General features: G+C 35.9%; 1 protein-coding gene across 11 annotated transcripts in view; it reads right to left on the bottom strand.

Moving 5' to 3' along the window:
• Nucleotides 1-19,201, bottom strand: part of UTRN (utrophin) — a 505,655-nt gene that overhangs the window by 168,384 nt on the left and 318,070 nt on the right. Inside the window, exon 1 of one of the 11 annotated variants that reach the window (XM_029224156.1) lies at nucleotides 873-1,002. The exons of the other annotated variants lie outside the window; for them this stretch is intronic. Coding sequence (XP_029079989.1) covers nucleotides 873-923 — 51 coding nt within the window. The 5' untranslated portion in view covers nucleotides 924-1,002. Of the gene's footprint in view, nucleotides 1-872; nucleotides 1,003-19,201 lie in introns of those variants that run through there. 11 annotated transcript variants of the gene reach the window in all.

Below are 19,201 nucleotides of genomic sequence, written 5' to 3'. Positions count from 1 at the left end.
TCGTGGTGACAGCCACAGAGTACATCTTTAACAATAATGATAAGTAATTGATTTATGCACAGAGAGTACTTCATCCCTTTCCTTTTCTTTAAAGATGGGAAGTTGAAAGAACATAGGTGTTTGGCATCCAAAGGCTATGGAAGGCAGAAGCCCATGAGCAGCACATGGACGTTTTGTTTTGTTTAACTGTAAACGTAAGGTAGCCTTTGGCGGGCTAGACTCAGTCCTAGAGTGTGCCAAGAACTTTCCCATGGAAAAAAGAACTAAATGCAAAAATAATGATCCAAGCATTAAAGCTCCACAGTGCACACAAGCACTCTACATTTAAGACAGACAGAACCAGAAAGAAAGAGGAGAAGTCTGAGGTCAGATGTGCCATCGTCACTATGAGGCATCCTCTCCTGACTCTCAGAACTGAATCTTCAGAAAGGAGGCTGGGAAAGTCAGTGCTCGGCCACTGCAGGGAGATAAACCTGAGGGGTATGGAAAACAGAACCCAGGCCTGATGAAGTCAGACTTTGGCATGAAAACCCAGAGTTGTTGCTGGTTGTTTTTATGTTTTTTGTTTTTTTTCCAAAATAACTTTCAATTAAATTACCAGCTGACTTGAGTACAAAGGATCTCTTCTGATGTGAAATTCTAAAACTGACAGGCATCATGAGAAGCCCTCCTGACCAAAGGCAAGATTGCTAACTTGATCTTTAGTTGAAAAAAAATTTTTTTAAGAGGATATCAAATCAAATGCCTTAGAAGTTATATTAAATAATCAGAATCAATAGACTATCCGCCATCTAAATGCATAGTAAAAAAAAAAAAAGACAAGAAAAGGAAGAAAGAAAAAAGTACATTGATGAAGTCTGCTTTCTGCATACCTTTTCAAATTTTGTCAGCAATTCCCGTAAGCTGAAGTTCAGACCAATCATCGTCCAGTAGCCCTTGAAGCCTACATCTTTCCGGCAAACTTCCTTCAGACAACAGCGTTTAACTTCTAAAAACCGTATCTTTTCTGGCTATACTTTAAAATCCTTTGTAAAATCCTTTACAAGCCTTGCCCTTGAGCTATGGTCCATGAGCAGCAGCAGCTTGCGCTGGGACATTTTAGCCACCCCACCGTGGGTCCAGGATTTCATGGACTTCAGAGTTCGCAAGGAATAGACCTGCTTGTATGTTCTCTGGTAGCCGCGTTCCACGAGGCTGGCATGGTCTCCTTTTTCTCTGGAAAGCCCAGGATTCCCTTCTGTTCACCTCACTAATGACCTGCAGCCCACAACTGTTCTCTCCTGGGCCCCAAGCTCAGAGTTTGTTCTCAATTACACAAAGCAAAAAAGAAGCTATATCCTGGAAACTTGCATGAGAGAAGGCAAAAAAAAAAAAAGAAAGAAAAAAAAAGAGCCAAGTATTACCAACTTCCTCCATTCAGACTAGTTTCAAGAAGAAAAAGAAAAAAAAAATCCTGGGTAAGGAGCCAGTTTTCAAAAAGCATGACTTATGTAGAGTTCGAACAGCAAGGAGGGCACTCTTGTCTGAAGAAACACCCAAACATGGGACAAGAGACCACCGGTTTGCACTCTCCCAGACACTGGCAGCCTGCGTTGCTATGGTAACCACCAAGCGAGTTTCAATCCATTTCCCTAAATCAAGCTATGCCTGAGGGATGCTGTGTCAGTGCAACAGAGCTAAGTTATTTAAAAAGCTGTTCTAGCCACCGGGAGAAAAGTTTAAGCCGCAGGTCTCATGGTCCCCTTTGCAGCGTTTGCGGCAGGGAGGGCGCCTCATCACTTTGGCTCGCCGGTCTGACAGGAGTGTGGTAATCCACTTCTCTTTCCAGCAGTTGTTTATTATTTTAATCAGCATCCTCCCTTCCACCACCCCTCACACACAGTTTAAAGTGAAGCTCACTCCCACTTCCTGGAGGCCTCCCCGCCCCAAACTGCAGTACAGTATCTCTCAAATTATCTCAATCCTGAATGATCACAGGATCCATATTCCACTTTGGAGCCCACCCAAGAAAATAAAAGGGGTGGGGTGCACAGAACAATACAAATCATCAAACAAAACATGTGTGGTCAATTGTATTATTTCTAAAAAGGTTTTGACAGTAAAGTGGATGGGAAAGGAAAGTTGCTTTTTTTAAATCTCGTTGACTGTTTTCATGTGGGGAATATACTTGTTTCCAAAATAAAACTTAATAAGAGAAACTACTCAAAATGTGAGTAATAACCAGTTATTTTTAAATGTGCCCTCCATTTTGATATTAAATTATTACTGGCACCGAGAGAAACACTATCTTCTACAAAGTGTTAAGAGCTTAAATGCTTTCAAAGAAAATGTTGAATCCACTGCTATTATGGACATTTGCACTGCTACTATGGACATCATTCCAAGGCAAAAATGTGATTTTGTTTTTGCATTATATAGTTATTTAGTATAACAATAAAAGTATGACAGATATGTTCATATGAAACATATTTCTCTAGTTGTGTGCAGAATTTCATCATAAATATGTAATGCTCATAAAAGTGACACTCTCACAAATGGAATGATGTTAATCTTAATATAACTAAGTTTGTTTTTTTGCATCAGGGCATAGAGGAAAGGAAAAAATAACCCTGATAAAAAAAATAAATAAATAAAAAATTAAAAAATAGCCCTGATATTAGAATGTGTATCTCCTAAAAGGTTATTTGAATTACTTAAATATCAAAATTGTTAGCACTCATATGGAGAAAGAGATTCTATTAACAACAGGAAAAAGCAAAATGCTATCAGCTAACAGTATACAATGTAGTTACTATTTTTTGGATTTGCAAACCATTTTTCTTTCCATGTCATTCTCAACTTATTCATATCAGTATTTAAATAGCATGTGTTTTACATATGCGGATCTGTACAAAATTTAACAAGCTTTCATAAATATTTTCATCATTTATTCATAAAAACCAAGATGTCTCCAGAGGCAAGCTGGCTTTATGAGATTTTTACCAGAATGTGTTTCACCTCAAAGTGCCCAATTCAGATTTATAGATAGACACTAATTTCAAAAACAAGTTTGGTAAACTGATTGTCCAGAAATTTATAAATAAAATTAATCTGTGCAGTTTGTATTCAGAAAGAAAGCACTGACATCAGCATGAAGACGGATCATCAGAAACAGAGAGAAGAAACTATACAGAAATTGACCAGGCTAACCCAGATCAGTGAAGGCTCTCGGGCCACATGCTGAGATCTTTCAGCAGCAACAAATAAACTTTTTACATAAATACAAGACAAAAGGAACCACCAGCACCAATACCACCTCCAGCACCACCATCACAAAAAAATAAATGAGAGAGAGAAAAAGAACAATCTTTCTCAGCTGGGCAAACTTCCAACTACCACCCAGGGCGCTGGATGACTGTGATCAGAGACATGTGCAAACATGCAACCCCCCATGCACATATCAGAAGAGTGAATTAAATAAAAACTGTCTGTAACAACAGAGAATACCACAGTCTTTCTCTTAAAAACAGTCTTATGTATAGAGGGTTTTTATACCAAGACACGAAGGGTATCATTAGAGCCCCGAATATCTTGTATCCTTAGACAAGGCGAATCTATCAGGGAAAAGAAGCAGTGTATTAGGGAATCTTCCCAAAAGACAAGAGCAGGGGAAACTTTATCAGCATGATTGGCACTTCAGTCTTAGAAGAGATCAAGACAGCATAAGGAAAGAGAGGAAAAGCATGTTCTCACATGAATTCTAGAGTGGAGTGTCCAGAAGCCAGAGCCTCTGCCAGCCACTCGCCTGCCTGCAAATGCTCGATACCCATTCTCAGAACTGACATCCTCTGCTTGGGGAGAAAGGGGAATACTTAAATAAAGCTCCCTACTCACAGTTATAAAATATCAAACATTAGGAAGATACAGATGAACCTAGCTATGATGACGCCCTTTTCAGGAGGAAAATACTCAGTGGATCCACATGGAACCATTCCAAAGAAAAAATTTTTAAATGCTCACCTAATTTTAATAAGAGGGTAACTATATCCTCACTAAAACACTGGAAAGCAACTAAAAGTGTTATTTTTTAAAATTGAGGTATAACTGACATTAACAATAGACAACTTATTTATGTAAAAGTCCAAAGATATTCCATAAAATTCAAATAGCTAAACGTTTAATATATTATTCAAAAGTACTGTGCTCTTTGATAACTGAGTGACACATTAGAAGAAAGACTTGTAAAATGTAAATGTGAATTGTTTTGATAACTGTGAGCACATTTTATTATGTATTTATGTTTGCTATCTATAAATAGGAATACTTTCTCAGTTTAAACTCTGTATACAAAATAACCTCTTGGTAATATTCCTTACATCTCCATAGCCCTTTCTCTTTCTCAAACCAAGTACCTCTTCGATAAATTATCTCCTGTAATCCTGTAATCATTAAAACAAAAAATACAGGCCCCCAATGAAAGCAGTGCATCACTAGAGAGACTTAGTAAATTGGATGATGAAATTTGAAGTAGCTGACATTTTGCCAGTCTAAACTAGTGTGCAAATAAATTGTGCACTAAACCTTCGAGAAGTGGAATAAACATAATATAATACTATCAACCTGTTTGCAGCAGATCAACAAACACTGACTATCCTAAGATTCTCCAGTTAAATAAGCCATGCCTCAAACATAGACAACACAGTTCCATGAGAAAGAGGTTACAGAACCAGAGAGAAGCACAGGAAAACTCAATAAAGGAATCAGTAAAATCTAAACCTAAATTACTTAATAAAAACCACATTCCACTGCCAAAATGAAGAGACCTAAATGTACATACGGCTTTGGCAAAAACTTTCAAAGGCTAGGCTAATTTAAAATCTTTTTACACTTAAAAACTCTATTTCATTTAATTTGTTAAAAGACGACTTACTATTTAGCAATTTCATCAAGGCAAGAAGACATTCTTTAGGGTTCAGTCAAATATAAGCAAAAAGAGAAGTCTAAATGCTTTGCTGGAAAACAATTTATGCCTTACCCATATAGTAGATCCTAAAGTACCCTTCTCACTAAACATAAACTTCACATTTATAAACACTGTAACGACAAAGTATGTTTTCTATGCAAAACCTAACAGGTTTCTCTTTATATTGGTCAAGATAAAGAACAAAAAGAAAAGAAAGGCTTCTTGGGAGCCTCTAAAACAAAGCATATGGAGGTCAATAGGTGACTACAAATAAATCAGTACATCATGGCTTTATTCAAAACGAAGAGCTTCAGGCATGGGTAGAAAAGTTTACTTATTATAAACCCATTCAGACTTAAGGAAAGATCCAGATTATAATGGCTTTGAAAGGAATATACACAATTATCTTTTTCATAACTTTCCTAACTTGGGGTTTATTTTCAAACCAACATAGACTCTACACCCCAATCATGATCTGAGATTTCAATTCATTGTCTACTGCCACTGTGGTTCTATTAAGGGGAGACTACATTACAGCTTTCTAGTTAACATCAGCCAGCAACCAAGTCTGTCAGCTGGTAGCTATTTAAGTTAATATACAGCCCTAAAGGGCAGAAGGTTCAATCTAAAATGGAGGCCTGAGCCCCCTGATGAAAGGCGGAACTCTCCTTTTATCCCAGGAAGTTCAGGCAATATGCTTTGTACCCAAGGAGTTATTTTTAATGTTCATCTCTTCAATAATGTCATCTCTTCTGATAATTATGCAGGTAGCAATTGGGAAATAAAAATTATAATTCATAAGAAAAAGATTCTATAAGTATTTCCATAACCTACAGTCAGAAGACTCTACTAGACATTTTTAAAGGCACAAAGAGCTTGTTTTCCTTAAGGGGAGTGGATGGGTGCGGTGGGGATTGAGGAGGAAAAATGCCAGCTGATCTGCTTCTGAATTAGCCAAGCAGGTGCAGGGGTCAGCCTTGAGCAACCTTCTAAATATTTAATGATTCAGACAGCACTTTATTAGGTGACTAAAAATAATGCCAAGATATGTTAATGTTTCAAAACCATATCCTTCCTAAAAATATGCAGCATCAGACAAGACTGAAACCATCTCATACAGCCGAGCCTCACAATTCCAGATGTGTACTGACAGCACAAGCCTGTGGGATACGCAACCAAATTGCACAGGGCTTTGGAGAAGGTCCTTAAAGATTTTCTAAGGGTTTTCCAACTTTCCTCAGCTCCCCAGATTGAGAAAATTAAAGCCAAAATTGAAATACAAATTTTATTAATAACAATGAATGTGTCAAGATAAATCAAAACTGAAGGTGCTGTTTTCACTCCTAAGTAACACATTGGTACTCTTCCCAGGAGGGAGTGTTTCTACAATCTGAATATGTATTTAAAAAACTGGACATTCAGTGAACCCCGAAGAAGTTCAGACTTACTCAGTGAGGTCAGCTATGCTTACGTGTATAATAAAACAAGCAGGGCTTTTGTGATGCTTGCAGGCCAATCAATTCAGAGCTGAGTTACTGCTTCAACTCTGATCCATGTTCCTGCCATCTTCCCTCTTAGCATCCCACTTGGAATTCTCTGCAAAATCACACCCCAAACCTACTTCGACTCCTTAACCGTGATTCACCCTCACTGGTCTCAACAATAACCAGTCAATACACTTATCACATGAACCATTTATACTTACAAATATGGCTCCCCTCAAAGTCATAGAGTATAATCATCCTTTGTTCCCCCCGAGAATCTTTAATTTTATTTACTTTCTGTACCTTTATCTCCATTCCCTCATATATTTACACTAAGCAACAGAGTTCTCCATTATGTCTTTGTTTCTGTCCCAAAAAGTTTCAAAAAAGTACTCTATAGACAGTGAACCCAGACAACGCATTATGCAGCTCATAATAAAATCTGTAGGCTGACTAGAGAATGAGGAATTCCTATGTTTGATAGCATTAACTTAAGCCATTACATTTCCTGGAGATTATTAACAGCAGCAGAGTTGACTTTTAAAAATCCGCCTAACTTGGGGCTGGGGATCATTTAGCAATATTCATCAAACAGTAAAATGCATATAAACTTTGAGTCAGAAATTCTATCTCTAGGAATTTAATTTGCAAGCATGCGTACACACATATGTACAAGGATGCTCAGTAAGTCATATCTGACGTAGCAAAAAGTTGAAAACAATCTAAATGTCCATCAGTAGGTAACCATGTAAATAAATTATGATGGAGTCCCACAAAGGAATGCTGTACAGCTATGGGAAAGAGGGTGATGGTAGTTATGTGCTGATAAGAAGTAATCTCTAATATATGTGTGTGTGTGTGTGTGTGTATACATATATATATATTGAGACTGATGTAGTTATGTAAAGGTACAATATATGACATACAGACAATATTTCTGGACTGAGATAAGAAAATAGCAATGACGGTTACCTCTGAGAGAAGGATTGGAAATACCAGTGCCTAGAATGGGACCCTTTCTTTTGTCTTTTCTACTGTGTGAACATTTTACTGTGGGCACATGGTGCGTTTTCCACACAAAATTAAGTCAAGAAATAGATGGAAAATTCCCAAGGAAAACACATTTATCTTTCTAGGTAGATAGCTATTAAAAAATGGTGGCCTCAATAGATCTGAAAGTAAATGCCACCGGAGACAATCATTTTTGTCTCTGAAAGCTTCAGAAGCTTTGAGGTGCCAGATGGTCTGACATTCTAGCAAATCAGCCCTCAATAGAAACAAGCCTTCAGCAGCAATGGGCTGGTCAATGGTAAACTTTTCTAAAAGAGACAGAGACAAAGTCTTTTTGTTCTCATAAGTTACTCTATAACTAGTAACTCCAGCTTATTTAAGTAATAACTTTGTGTCTAAATAAGCATTATACAATTCAAGCTATTCTCTTCCTAAGGAAACCAGTACTCCTATTGTCATCTAATACTGTGATATTCTAATGGCACAAAAAATTGGGGAAGGCTTATAAAACCCATTGATATACACCCAAAAAAGATCTAGCCTGATTTGTTCAAGGCAACTGAAGAATGGCTTCATCTTTCAAACTGGGCTAAGTGATCCTACCTAGTAGGTTGGCAGAGAGACTTGAGTATCAGGGTTCACTAATGGTTTAAGAGATGCTGCAAATACAAACAGCAATTTCTTTCATGGATCTAAGTCACAGCAGTGAGAGAGAAAAGACCGTGGACCCTGCCCTGCTTGTTGTGTCTGGAGAAGGCATCCTTGATGTTCTAACAAAATACTGCAGGAAATGGACCAGTACAGGTCAAGCAACATTGGGATACCAAGATCTGGCAACTTCTTGTTTAAGGCTATATCAAATAGTTGAAGGAGGTTTATAATCTCTAGCTCCATGTTAAATATTGTCAAGCCAAGGGTTTAGAGCACAATTTAAACCCAAAATTTGATCTGGCAGGTGTTTTAACTTTAAAATAAAACTACGAGACGATTGTAGTAATAGAGCCTTTGAAAGCACAACACCGAATCAAGTATTTATGCTTATAAAAGGAGTCCTGGCATCAAAATTATAACCTTGGGAGGCTAAACAAATACCCAAGTGATGTTGCTACTGCACAAAATCTTTTTGGAATATTGCTTCTGAGATGCCTTTATAATTAACAAGAAAGCCAAATAATAAAATTGATCTCATTTTTTTAAAACATACTGCCACTTTTACCAAAAGTTCTTGATACTATCATATCAGCCCTTCTATCTTTATTTAATGGCTCTCCAAATCCCAACCCCAAAATATCTAAACTGTAATGTAGCACTGTTCAATAGAACTTTCTGCAATGGTGGAAATATTCTCTATTCCTGATGTCCAAAAGAGTAGTATGGCTATCAAATACTTGAAATGTGGCTAGTGTGACTGAGGAACTACATTTTGATTTTGTGTAATTTTAGTTAATTTTGATTTAACTGTAAATAGTCACATGTGGCTAGTGGCCTTGCTATACATTCCAGGTGTTATTTCCTCACAATATTCTCAAGGGTGTGCTTTTCTAACTTTCTCTAATACATACTTGCCTTTTTCTCTGTTGATAGGATTCTTTTCTCTTAAATAATAGCCTCCTTTTTTGCTATCTGTCCAAATTTTATCCAGCCATCAAGTTCCAATTCAATTTCCACCCTCTACTCAAAGGCCTGTACTATAGCTTTAACTCAATAACTTCCTTTCCACATTGGCTGTCTCCATTATGCTGCACTATTGCCCTGTACTTTACTTACACATAGCTTGTTTTGTTTAGAGGTTATTTTGTGAATTTGTTTTACCTTTCCTTTCACCTCATTAGGGAGTAAGCTCTTTGAGAGAAGGAGAAAAAGTTAATTTGTGCCTCAAGTGACCTGTAGACTGCTTAACATACCGCCATTGTTCAATAAATAGTTTCTGATTGACAAGAGTAAAACAATTAGAATCTACTAAAATGATACACCCTTAATGTGATTTTATAATTGAAGAGAAAGTCATGATCTTGGTAGACTCTTATACAATTACAAAGTTACTAAAGGAGTTCATCTAATTCAACTTTCAAGTAAAAAATTCTAGGGGTTGCTTTAATCCCTCTTTCCATTTTCAGAAAGGATCTGAAGTTACTCCAAAATTCTGTACTTATCTGACTCATAAATTTCCCCAAAGAAAGAGAGGTGCTAGTCCTTCCGTAAACCACTCAAGTTTAACTTCAAGATAGAAAAAGTTAACTTGACTTTATTTCTTGAGTCATACTTTAAATTTTAAAAGAAAGTGCTGTCCTCTTGTGAAATGAGGTAGAAGATTTGTCATTTTACTGACAGTTGAGTAAATACTGCAACGGGATAAAAAGTTAAATTTTAACATTAAAACAAAATAGAGCTTATCTCCAAATTGTATGTATCTGCCCATCTGAAGTCTCTCCCTCCTGGTCTTGGTGAATTTTCCAAACAAATGAGGAATGGATCGTCATAGTGAACTACTTACATTGGACTATAACTGCAAAATAATGAATGAATGAATGACTGGTATAGTTTCACAATAATTAGAATAAAAGATTGTAGTTTTTTAATTTGTATTACTGAGGGGAGAATGGGAGGAAGAGCCAGTGAATGGTACATGAGTCAATGACAACATGGCAGGTCTAAAATCAACTCACTGTATGACACTGGGCAACAGCTGTCTTCAAGTCCACTTATTTCCATATAAGGTGAGTATTCTAATAATAACGCAACTGCATAGATTTGTGTTGAGATTAAGTGAAACAGCAGAGGTAAAATAAAGTCTAACAACTGCAATGTATTTTGTCCTTTATTCAGGCAACTATCATGTGGTACTAGGTACAAGGTACCAGGTACAGGTAATAGGTACCATTAAAAAAAAAAGCCATGGAAGTATTACTTTGAAGGAGCTCACATTCAGAGCTATCCACGAAAATACACGGAAAATCCTTCCACAATTTCACGAAAAACAAATGTGAGCAGATTCACAATTCACAGAAATGACTGCTATAAATCCTATGGGCTTTAAGGATCCAATTAAATAGATCAATGTACTAAAAACTTCCTTGAGTGACAAAAATAGATTATTTCCATCTAAGGGTACTAAGAACTAGAATAGGAAGGAAAAAAACCCCAACAAATTTAGTGTTATTTAATCTCCTCTCTTTCCACAGAGTATGCTTCTTAGAGTGAGGTTTCACTTCCCATCCCACCCACTCCTCTGGGAGTGAGATGAAAGGATGAGAGGTTAGCTGCACAAAGAGTAAAATAGTATATAGCAGGAGTAGACTAAACCATCTTGACTATTTTTCCAACATTAGCAATTCACCAGTTTTCACTTACCCCTCACACTGGGACACACATGTAAATAGCTTCCATTTACACATGAATATTAGGAACAGGTGTGCTCATAAAAGAACATGTTTAAAACTTGGAACATTCTTTGATTTGATTCTCAGCACTCCAAGGGAGTTGTCTATTTAACGTAATCTTCAGGAAATTCTTTTGTAATGTAGAAGATCTTCTGTCAAATTAAAAGCCACCCCCTGATCTATTTGTTTTAGCAGTTTGAATTTTTATGCATGAGTTTTTTTTTTTTTAACTTGGTAAAACAACTGACTTCTTGACTCGTGTTATGATAGAGAATGAAGGAGTGTCTAGATAACGAGGTGAAAAAGTGCCTTAAGGAAGAGTATGGATCTTATATTTAGTAATATAATACATTTTTGGCACAGATTCCTTTAAAAAAATCCCTTTAAAAAAGCCTATAAAAATGCAGGAATGACAATCATGCTGTTCTATTATTCTAATTAGTTGCCTCTCTGTTCAAATACCAGAGAGCCACAGAGGAACCTAGAAACATTTTGGTGAGCTAACTGAGAAAAAAGATCTCCAATTAAATGTTAAGAAGAGAACATTAACATGCACATGATTTATAACATTTTAAATTAAATAATGCTTTGATTTTACTGGACTTAGGCCAAAAAAAAAAAAATGTTGACTCATCATACACTTCAGGGAATGCTTCTAACAAATAAATGATGGTTAAGAAGGTGGGAAAATATATGCCTCAGTAACTTTTCAAGCTGAATAAATTACATTTCACTAATTTTCTTAATCTTGTAGAGGGGGCAGAAATTTGACAAAGTGAACTGTTAAGTATGTACGGTGAAACAGAAGTGGACCTAAGTCTTGTTACCATTTATTTAATCAGGTAAAACAGAATCTGTTCAATGAGCCATATTAAAGATCAACAAGAAAAGGTTTTCAAGTTCAAAGAATAAGAGAAATGTGCCCCCCTAGCGTGTGCTAAATAATGTTTTCAATAAAGGTGTGTTGATTCAATGTGATGGACCAATGAACACCAGTTTGACATACATTTTTTTAAAGAGGTGCTTTCTCCCTCCTCCTCTCTCTAGCAGTCAACCTATGGGCATCTCCCACTTGCTGCCAGTCAGGACCATGCTCCCAGCAGCTCAGAACACTGACCAACACAGCTTTCTACATGTCTCCCTCCCCCCCATTTTTTTTTCCCTTAATCCCCAACATCCCCTCTATTCAGCACGAATTTGTTAATTACCAATTTTAAGGCTGCTTTCTCTGGTTCATTTTATTTTATTTTCTTCAGATTCATACTTATTTGCTCTAAGCCTTAATATTTTGTCTCCTGTTATTAATCAAAGAGCAAGGGTCAACCTACCTTGTTGACTTGTATTAACTACCTTGTTAATACTGCCAAGCACCATCTACCACGTGGATCATATTTGCGTCATGTACATAAATCCTCGTGTTTTCTCTATTTTCAAATTGAACTAGGTGCAAGGTCTAAGTTGGAATACAAAAGTTGTCTTTGGAGCCATTAAATTTAAACACATCTTCAAACCAAATGCTTTATAATTAAACAGTATCTAAGTTCTATAACTACTTATTTAAGTTAAACTACAATTCTATTGCACTAGATGAACAAAATTATGCATAATAATTAGGACAAACAAAATGATTCTTTATAGTGTCCTCAAGAAAAAAAATTACATGAGAATAAGAATTCAGTTTAATCACTAGTATGGATATATTTCCAAGACTTCAGAGAATCTATGCCAACTAGATTTGAATTCATTATCACTATTTACTAGAAATGAGATAAAACTGTTTTGTCTGATAAACTAAGAGTTATGAAATGCTAGTTATTTTTTTAAAAAACACTATGGAAAAATATAACTAAAAAACTGCTAGGGAAAAAAATAAATTAGGCCTCTAAAAATAAATGTATGATCAAATACATAATTAAACATATACCTAGCTATCATAATTTTCTCTTTATTTTAAAGCTCTTAGAATTATTATTAGGATATTAACAGTTTATAAAACTAAATCATATCACATGTGTTATGAATTTTCTTCTTTTAATTCTTAATCACTCAGATGAGCGGTCATTATACCCTGAATACTCTGGTATTTTATACCAAAAGCCTAATTCAGTTTAGAACATTATTGTACCTATGTATGAAACTCTGTATTTTGGAGCTCTGGATCGAAAATGACATAAACATCAGCCATTGGAACTAGTCAGAGAGACATTTTCAACACTAATTTTAGAGTTCATTTAAAACAGCGTAAGAGGATGACAGAGATAATACGTATATTGGGACCCGCAAAATGGAGGCCACTCCAGTGGCCCTACCCAGGTCACGAATCTGAACCTAAGTCAGCCTGCACTTATGGGGAACACCTCACGTAAAGGAAACAGCATACACCAATCACCATCAGCCACAGCTAGCTTACCTTCCTCTAGAAAACGGGACCTTTTAGCCTTATAAGAAAATCCCGACCTCCTAGCTAACCATGCCCTTGTTTCCACACTGCCTCTTCTAAATGCAATACAACTCACTTTTGCCACAAATCCCTGAGGAAGAGCGCCCCGTTGCTTGTGAGGCACTGTACTCCCCTAATCCATGGACTGCTTCCCTTGAATAAAGGACATCAAACTTACTAAATGGTATTATTTTTGTCATTTGACAAGGATGAAGATTAGGAATTTTTTCTTAATAAACGCTGAGTTTTGTACATGGTTCTATAGGGTTTTGCTTTTCCTACATGGTACTGATTTACTTCAGCAATTATGGAGCCATGCATTTATTCACATATATCCCTCTTATGCAAATGTAAAAATAAATTACAGTCATATGTGACACCATATTAAAGAGAAAAGTTTCCTACTGATTTTTCTCTTTTCAGGAAGATGATGAAAATAATTAACTGAACCACAAACACGGCAAGCCATAGATACTAGAAACTCAACAGGACATGCAAAACATAATTTTGAAAAGTGTACACATGCATGTATGTATAAGTATACAGCAGTACAATTTCTGATCCAGTCTCAGGACAGCTTCAGCAAAATTAACATAAATCTTTAATAAAACCCAGTTATTTATACAATAAATGGAAACTTGTATATTTCCAAGAAAACTATCCAATTCAACCTACTCGTCACTGGACAAAGTTAAACTCATTTTCTTCCTGTTTTTCCTGCATGCAATACTTTAACTTGAACCTAGACCTTGGGTAGTTCCCTTAAAACACATTATTTTCCAGTTCTTTCTGATAAATCAAAATTTAAACTTCCACTTTTAAAGTCCCCTCCCCATTTCTTCCATGAAACTCTCTAATTCTAAAATGGTGACAACTCATTTTACTTTCTAGACCTCATCATTCTCTGAGAGAAACAAGAGTCTTTGATGACACAGTACCTTTAACTTTTGCCTTATACTTTACCTCCATGCATCAACAAATTTTCCAGGACAATGTGCTATGATCTTCACTAAAGCTGTATGATTATGTTGGATGGAAGAGCTACTGAAAAAGAGTGCTTTGGGTTCTGACAGACTCCATGGGGAAATCAAAAGTTAGTCTATGTAAATTGAGGAGCAAAAACTATCAAATTAGGCTCAGAGTCAAAATTTTCTTGATTACAGAACATCTATTTAAGAAGCACATCCCATAATACATCACACAGTTGTCAATGTAATTTATGCAGGGAAGTCAGTATCATAAAATCATACCAATATTTATTCCCCTAATTCTAAAGGTGACTACCCTTTATACTCAGAATAAACAACTGCCCTATTAGAAAAAGATCTCCTTCTTTATGGGTTGGGGATATTGTATCAGTGTCTTTAAATTTTTCTAAAAACAAAGAAATAATTTCCAGTTAAAAGATAAGAAAATGGGAAGTTCTGAAGTTCCTTGAGAGAGTGGAGGAAATGGGTAGATTTGTGACATTTTATCTCTAAACTGACCTTCTGTCACTACTTCATAAAACAGTTGGGATTGAGCCATAAGCACCGCAACTTGTCTGAGAGGGAGGAAAGCAAACACAGAACACAGAAATTTAAAACCATTCCTCCCAAATACCTCAAAATATATTTTACGTCCTGGGATTAGGGTTAAAAAAACAAAAGATCGCATGAAAAAAAGAAATTGATTATGGCGAAAATGATATCAGATTAGCAGGAAGTTAAAGAGAAATGACTAGAAGGAAGCCCTAAACATGACTAGGCCAACTAAGAAAAAAAAACTGAAGCTTTATGCAATATTTAAACCTCTGTGGACCCACACTACAAATTAAATCCACACCTGTGAAATTTCCTGGCCCCTAATACAGGATATTTGTACAAGTAGTATAAATTTAAAGGAAAATTAGCTATGATTAAAAAAGAAGTTCAAACCATGCTTTTGCAGGTTTTTAACTAAGTCAAAATTGGCTAACCCACACACAGACACTCATTAAGAAAATATCATCTTTTCAAAAAGGGACATACACTCTATGCCTTGTTTGAGATCTCATTAACTTGGAATAAGTTCCAGTCAAAGGCAAACAGGTTTTACATACCGTACTAGATTTTAATTACAGCTAAGTACAGTTGCTAATTTTGTATTCATGTAAACACCTGCATTGCCTGTGTCAAGATTCCTGAGCAATAAGATTTCTGTGAACTTAAAAGCATAAAATGGACCAATCACAAATTAATTACCTTATTCATGGAAATATTATTCAGATCTTGAGTATTTTTTCCTTATGAACTGAGTTCTGCTTAATTGAATTTACTGAAGGCAAGACAAACTCAAACTCTAAAATTAGTATTTTGTTATATCACTTCATATAATATCCAGAAGCTAGGACTACCTTAGGACCAAAGAAAAATTTCAATAATGCGTTATTATCATTGGTGAGAATGTGTTAGGATCACTAAGATACTAACATTTAAGGATGTAATTTTTATTAATTCACCCTCCTCTGTTCCAGAAAAAAAATTCTCTTATTTTACTTTACTTACTTATTAGTCTGAAATAGAAAGTCTTTGTCCAAGAACTTTTGGTCTTTAAATAAAAAAGGGAAAAAAAACCTGGCAATACAAACTACTTCAACTGCATTAAATGAAAATAACTCCAGTACATTTTGGATTGCAAAAACAACAAAGATCACAGTGGAGAAGCAGCTCTTTTAAAAACATTTTGATCTATAATATAAATATTGGGACCATGTTGGCAGACTTTCATACAAACCCCTAATAATAACAGTTGTTAAAACAAGTATTCATATAGCAATTTTCATGAGACCAGAGCTTTGAACAAATAAATATAAACTGTGCTCATGATTATATGTCTCCCTGCCTCAAATCTGGATGTTGCAAGATGCTCTTTAAGGAATATAAAAATAAAGTAAGTCATTCTTTTTCTGGCAATTTCTCAGGAAATCGTAAGCTAATAATCTTAGTTGAGAATAAATATATAAATTTCATTTATGATACCTGTTCAGAAAATAGGTGTAAAAGAAAGTTTAGACTTTGTCTATTAAGTAGTCTATTCTTGCAAATACTTTCAAGCTTAACAGTAAACCATAAAGTTTCTGAGGTTCTTTAGTAATATAGCAAAGGATGTTTGCAGTGGACTTTAGAGGGCTCTCTCATCTACGTTTATATAATGATTCAGTTAATACAATGATTTACCATAATTATATTATTAGTAGTGTGATCGTTATAATAATCAGTATTATGATTCCACCTACAATAAACTTGATAAGTATTTCCCAATTTCTATACGAACCTCTGACACAATGAAGAACTGCCTCTCAATGCGTCAGATTCCAAAATTTCTTCTTTACATTAAAGAGGGGAAAAAAAGGTGCCTCGTGATATGTCTTACCTTCCCCTTCTGCTGATATCACAGAACAGACAATTTTCAAAAGACGATCCTTCCTCTATTTGAATGTAGTGATCATGACTCTTTTAGTTTTCTCTTCTTTTTTTTTAACCTAAAATAGTTTCTTTGCTAAACCGCTTTTCCTAAACTCCTTTTCAGTGTTAGATTTTATAGCTTTATCTTAATGTTGCCCACATAATTTCTGGCTCATGCTGGAGTCTTTCCTGGAAATAGTCCCTCTTTCTCATTCCCCTGATAATGCCTCATGCCCCTTTGGCCAGGTTAATGCCAACACATTTTTCTTTCTACAGATGGTAACTTCTAGAAAGTATGCTTTGACATCTCAAGACTTGGTTAAGTGCCCCCTCCCTCTACCTAGCAACTCCCATAGCGGCTTCCTGCAGACAGCCCTAATACAACACCTGCCACCGTACCTTGCCTGTTTATATGGCTTTGTGATTCAAGAAATACTGGCAATAAAAGCAATAAGACAAGAAAAACAAAAAGTAAGAAGCAATAGGACTTGGTATTGGATTGCCTGCATGTGGCAAATGATGGAGAGGAAGTCTTCAAGAAGGATGCCTAAATTTCTGTCTTGGGTAACCGGGCAAGATTAAGCAAACAAAGGAATACAGTAAGAGACATGCATCTGGGTTTTTAAAGGGTCTGTGAAATTACCAACTGAAATATCTAGTAAGCAGTTAGACAAAAGAATTTAGAGCTAAAGAAAGACAAATGCTGGAGATAAAGATTTGGGAGTCATCAGCAAACAGACAGTTATAGAGGCCAGGGAAGAGTGCATCAAGTGAAAATGAAGTAAGTTTGAGGACAGAACTCTGAAAAATTAGCTCAATACTGAACAAAGGAAAGAAAGCCAACAAAGATTAAAGAGAAGAGACAGCCAAATACAGTAATAAAATTAAGAATATGTGATATGGGGGCTTCCCTGGTGGCACAGGGGTTGAGAGTCCGCCTGCCGATGCAGGGGACACGGGTTCGTGCCCCGGTCTGGGAGGATCCCACATGCCGCGGAGCAGCTGAGCCTGTGAGCCATGGCCGCTGGGCCTGCGCGTCCGGAGCCTGTGCTCCGCAACGGGAGAGGCCACAGCAGTGAGAGGCCCGTGTACCGCAAAAAAAAAAAAAGAATATGTGATACGCCAAGAGATGAGAACACTTGGAGACTACTGTCAGTATAAAATGGTACAGAAAGACAAAATTAGGTAAGACCTGGGAAGATGTAAGCCAAAAAGTCATTGATGATCCTGGCAACGGCAACGCTGTGCTTGAAGTGAAAGCTAGATTGCATTATATTGAGGGCAAATGGAAATGAAGATGTCAAAACAATGTGAGTCAAAACTGTTTTAAGATGTCTGACTGTGAAAGAAATGATGAATGAATGAATGTTACAGAACAGCTTACCCTGACGATTCATTAAACACTGAAAAACAAGGTTGGCTGAACTAACCACTAACAGATGCAAGAATGTATGAAGAGTAATAATTCTAGTCCTAGTTCTTTTAATTAAATAACTGGAATCCTAGCACTAAAGTCACTTGATAGTGATTGTCCAGTTCATCTCGCTGCCCTCTAGAAAAGGATCACAACCAACAGCCACAGTTTAATACATGGACATTCAATCAGACAAGAAAAAGACAATAAACAATATACACACAACTTCCAAAAATAATCTTTAATACTATTGTTAATCCGAAGCATGAATTAGTAACTCTGATTAACTGAAAACCAATTATAATCTAATTTTCCAAATATATATCCTAGGCCTAATTTCCTTGCTAAGAAAATGGATACTGTGTTACTAAGAATTCTACATACAAAGGCAAACAAGGATAGACCTATGTGAAATGACTTCTCTCATTGCTAAGCAAAAATTCTAGTGATTTACCACCTGTGAATCCATGCTCAAGGGCAGCACCTAGGGTCCAGAGATAAGTAGTTCCAAAGGGTATAAAATCAATATTTACCACATTCAAAATATAACACTGCAGACTCAGAGAACAGCAAAAACCCATGAAATATATTTTCTATTTAAATATGTTGCCAAAGAATAAAAACAGTGTAACTATATCAACAAGGATGATAACAGATGCACAAGAGCTTATCTTAAGCTTTCATCTGAAGGATGAAATGGTCACTACGTTTAAAAAAAATTACCCTGCATTTCAAACTTGTTTAAAATGTTTCAACTAGAAAATCATTAGTGTTTTTAAAATAGTGCTCTCATTAGATAAAAAGCTTTCCTGAGTTTGTGAACTACATTAACAATTTGGAGTACTTCAGCACCAACACCTATATTAAAAAAGCAATTTCCTGAATGTTTTCTTGATGCTTAGAGCTTCCAAAGTCCTAAAATTATACAGAGTGGCATCTAACAATAACTGGTGCATAAGGTCAAATAAATCTCTTTTATTAATAATAATTTTCCAAATCTCCTAATTTACTAAAGTTCTTTAAATGGCTCATGTAAAGAAGACATAATAACTCTCCCCCCTCAAAAAAAGATTTTAAAAAGAGAGAAGAAAAATTAAACCAGAAA

The sequence above is a fragment of the Monodon monoceros genome, unplaced genomic scaffold, assembly GCF_005190385.1.
Source record: "Monodon monoceros isolate NGI ecotype Baffin Bay Population unplaced genomic scaffold, NGI_Narwhal_1 Super_Scaffold_15, whole genome shotgun sequence".
NCBI lineage: Eukaryota > Metazoa > Chordata > Mammalia > Artiodactyla > Monodontidae > Monodon > Monodon monoceros.
The sequence above is the reverse complement of the archived record's forward strand: the minus strand, read 5'-3'. Positions and strand labels throughout refer to the sequence as shown.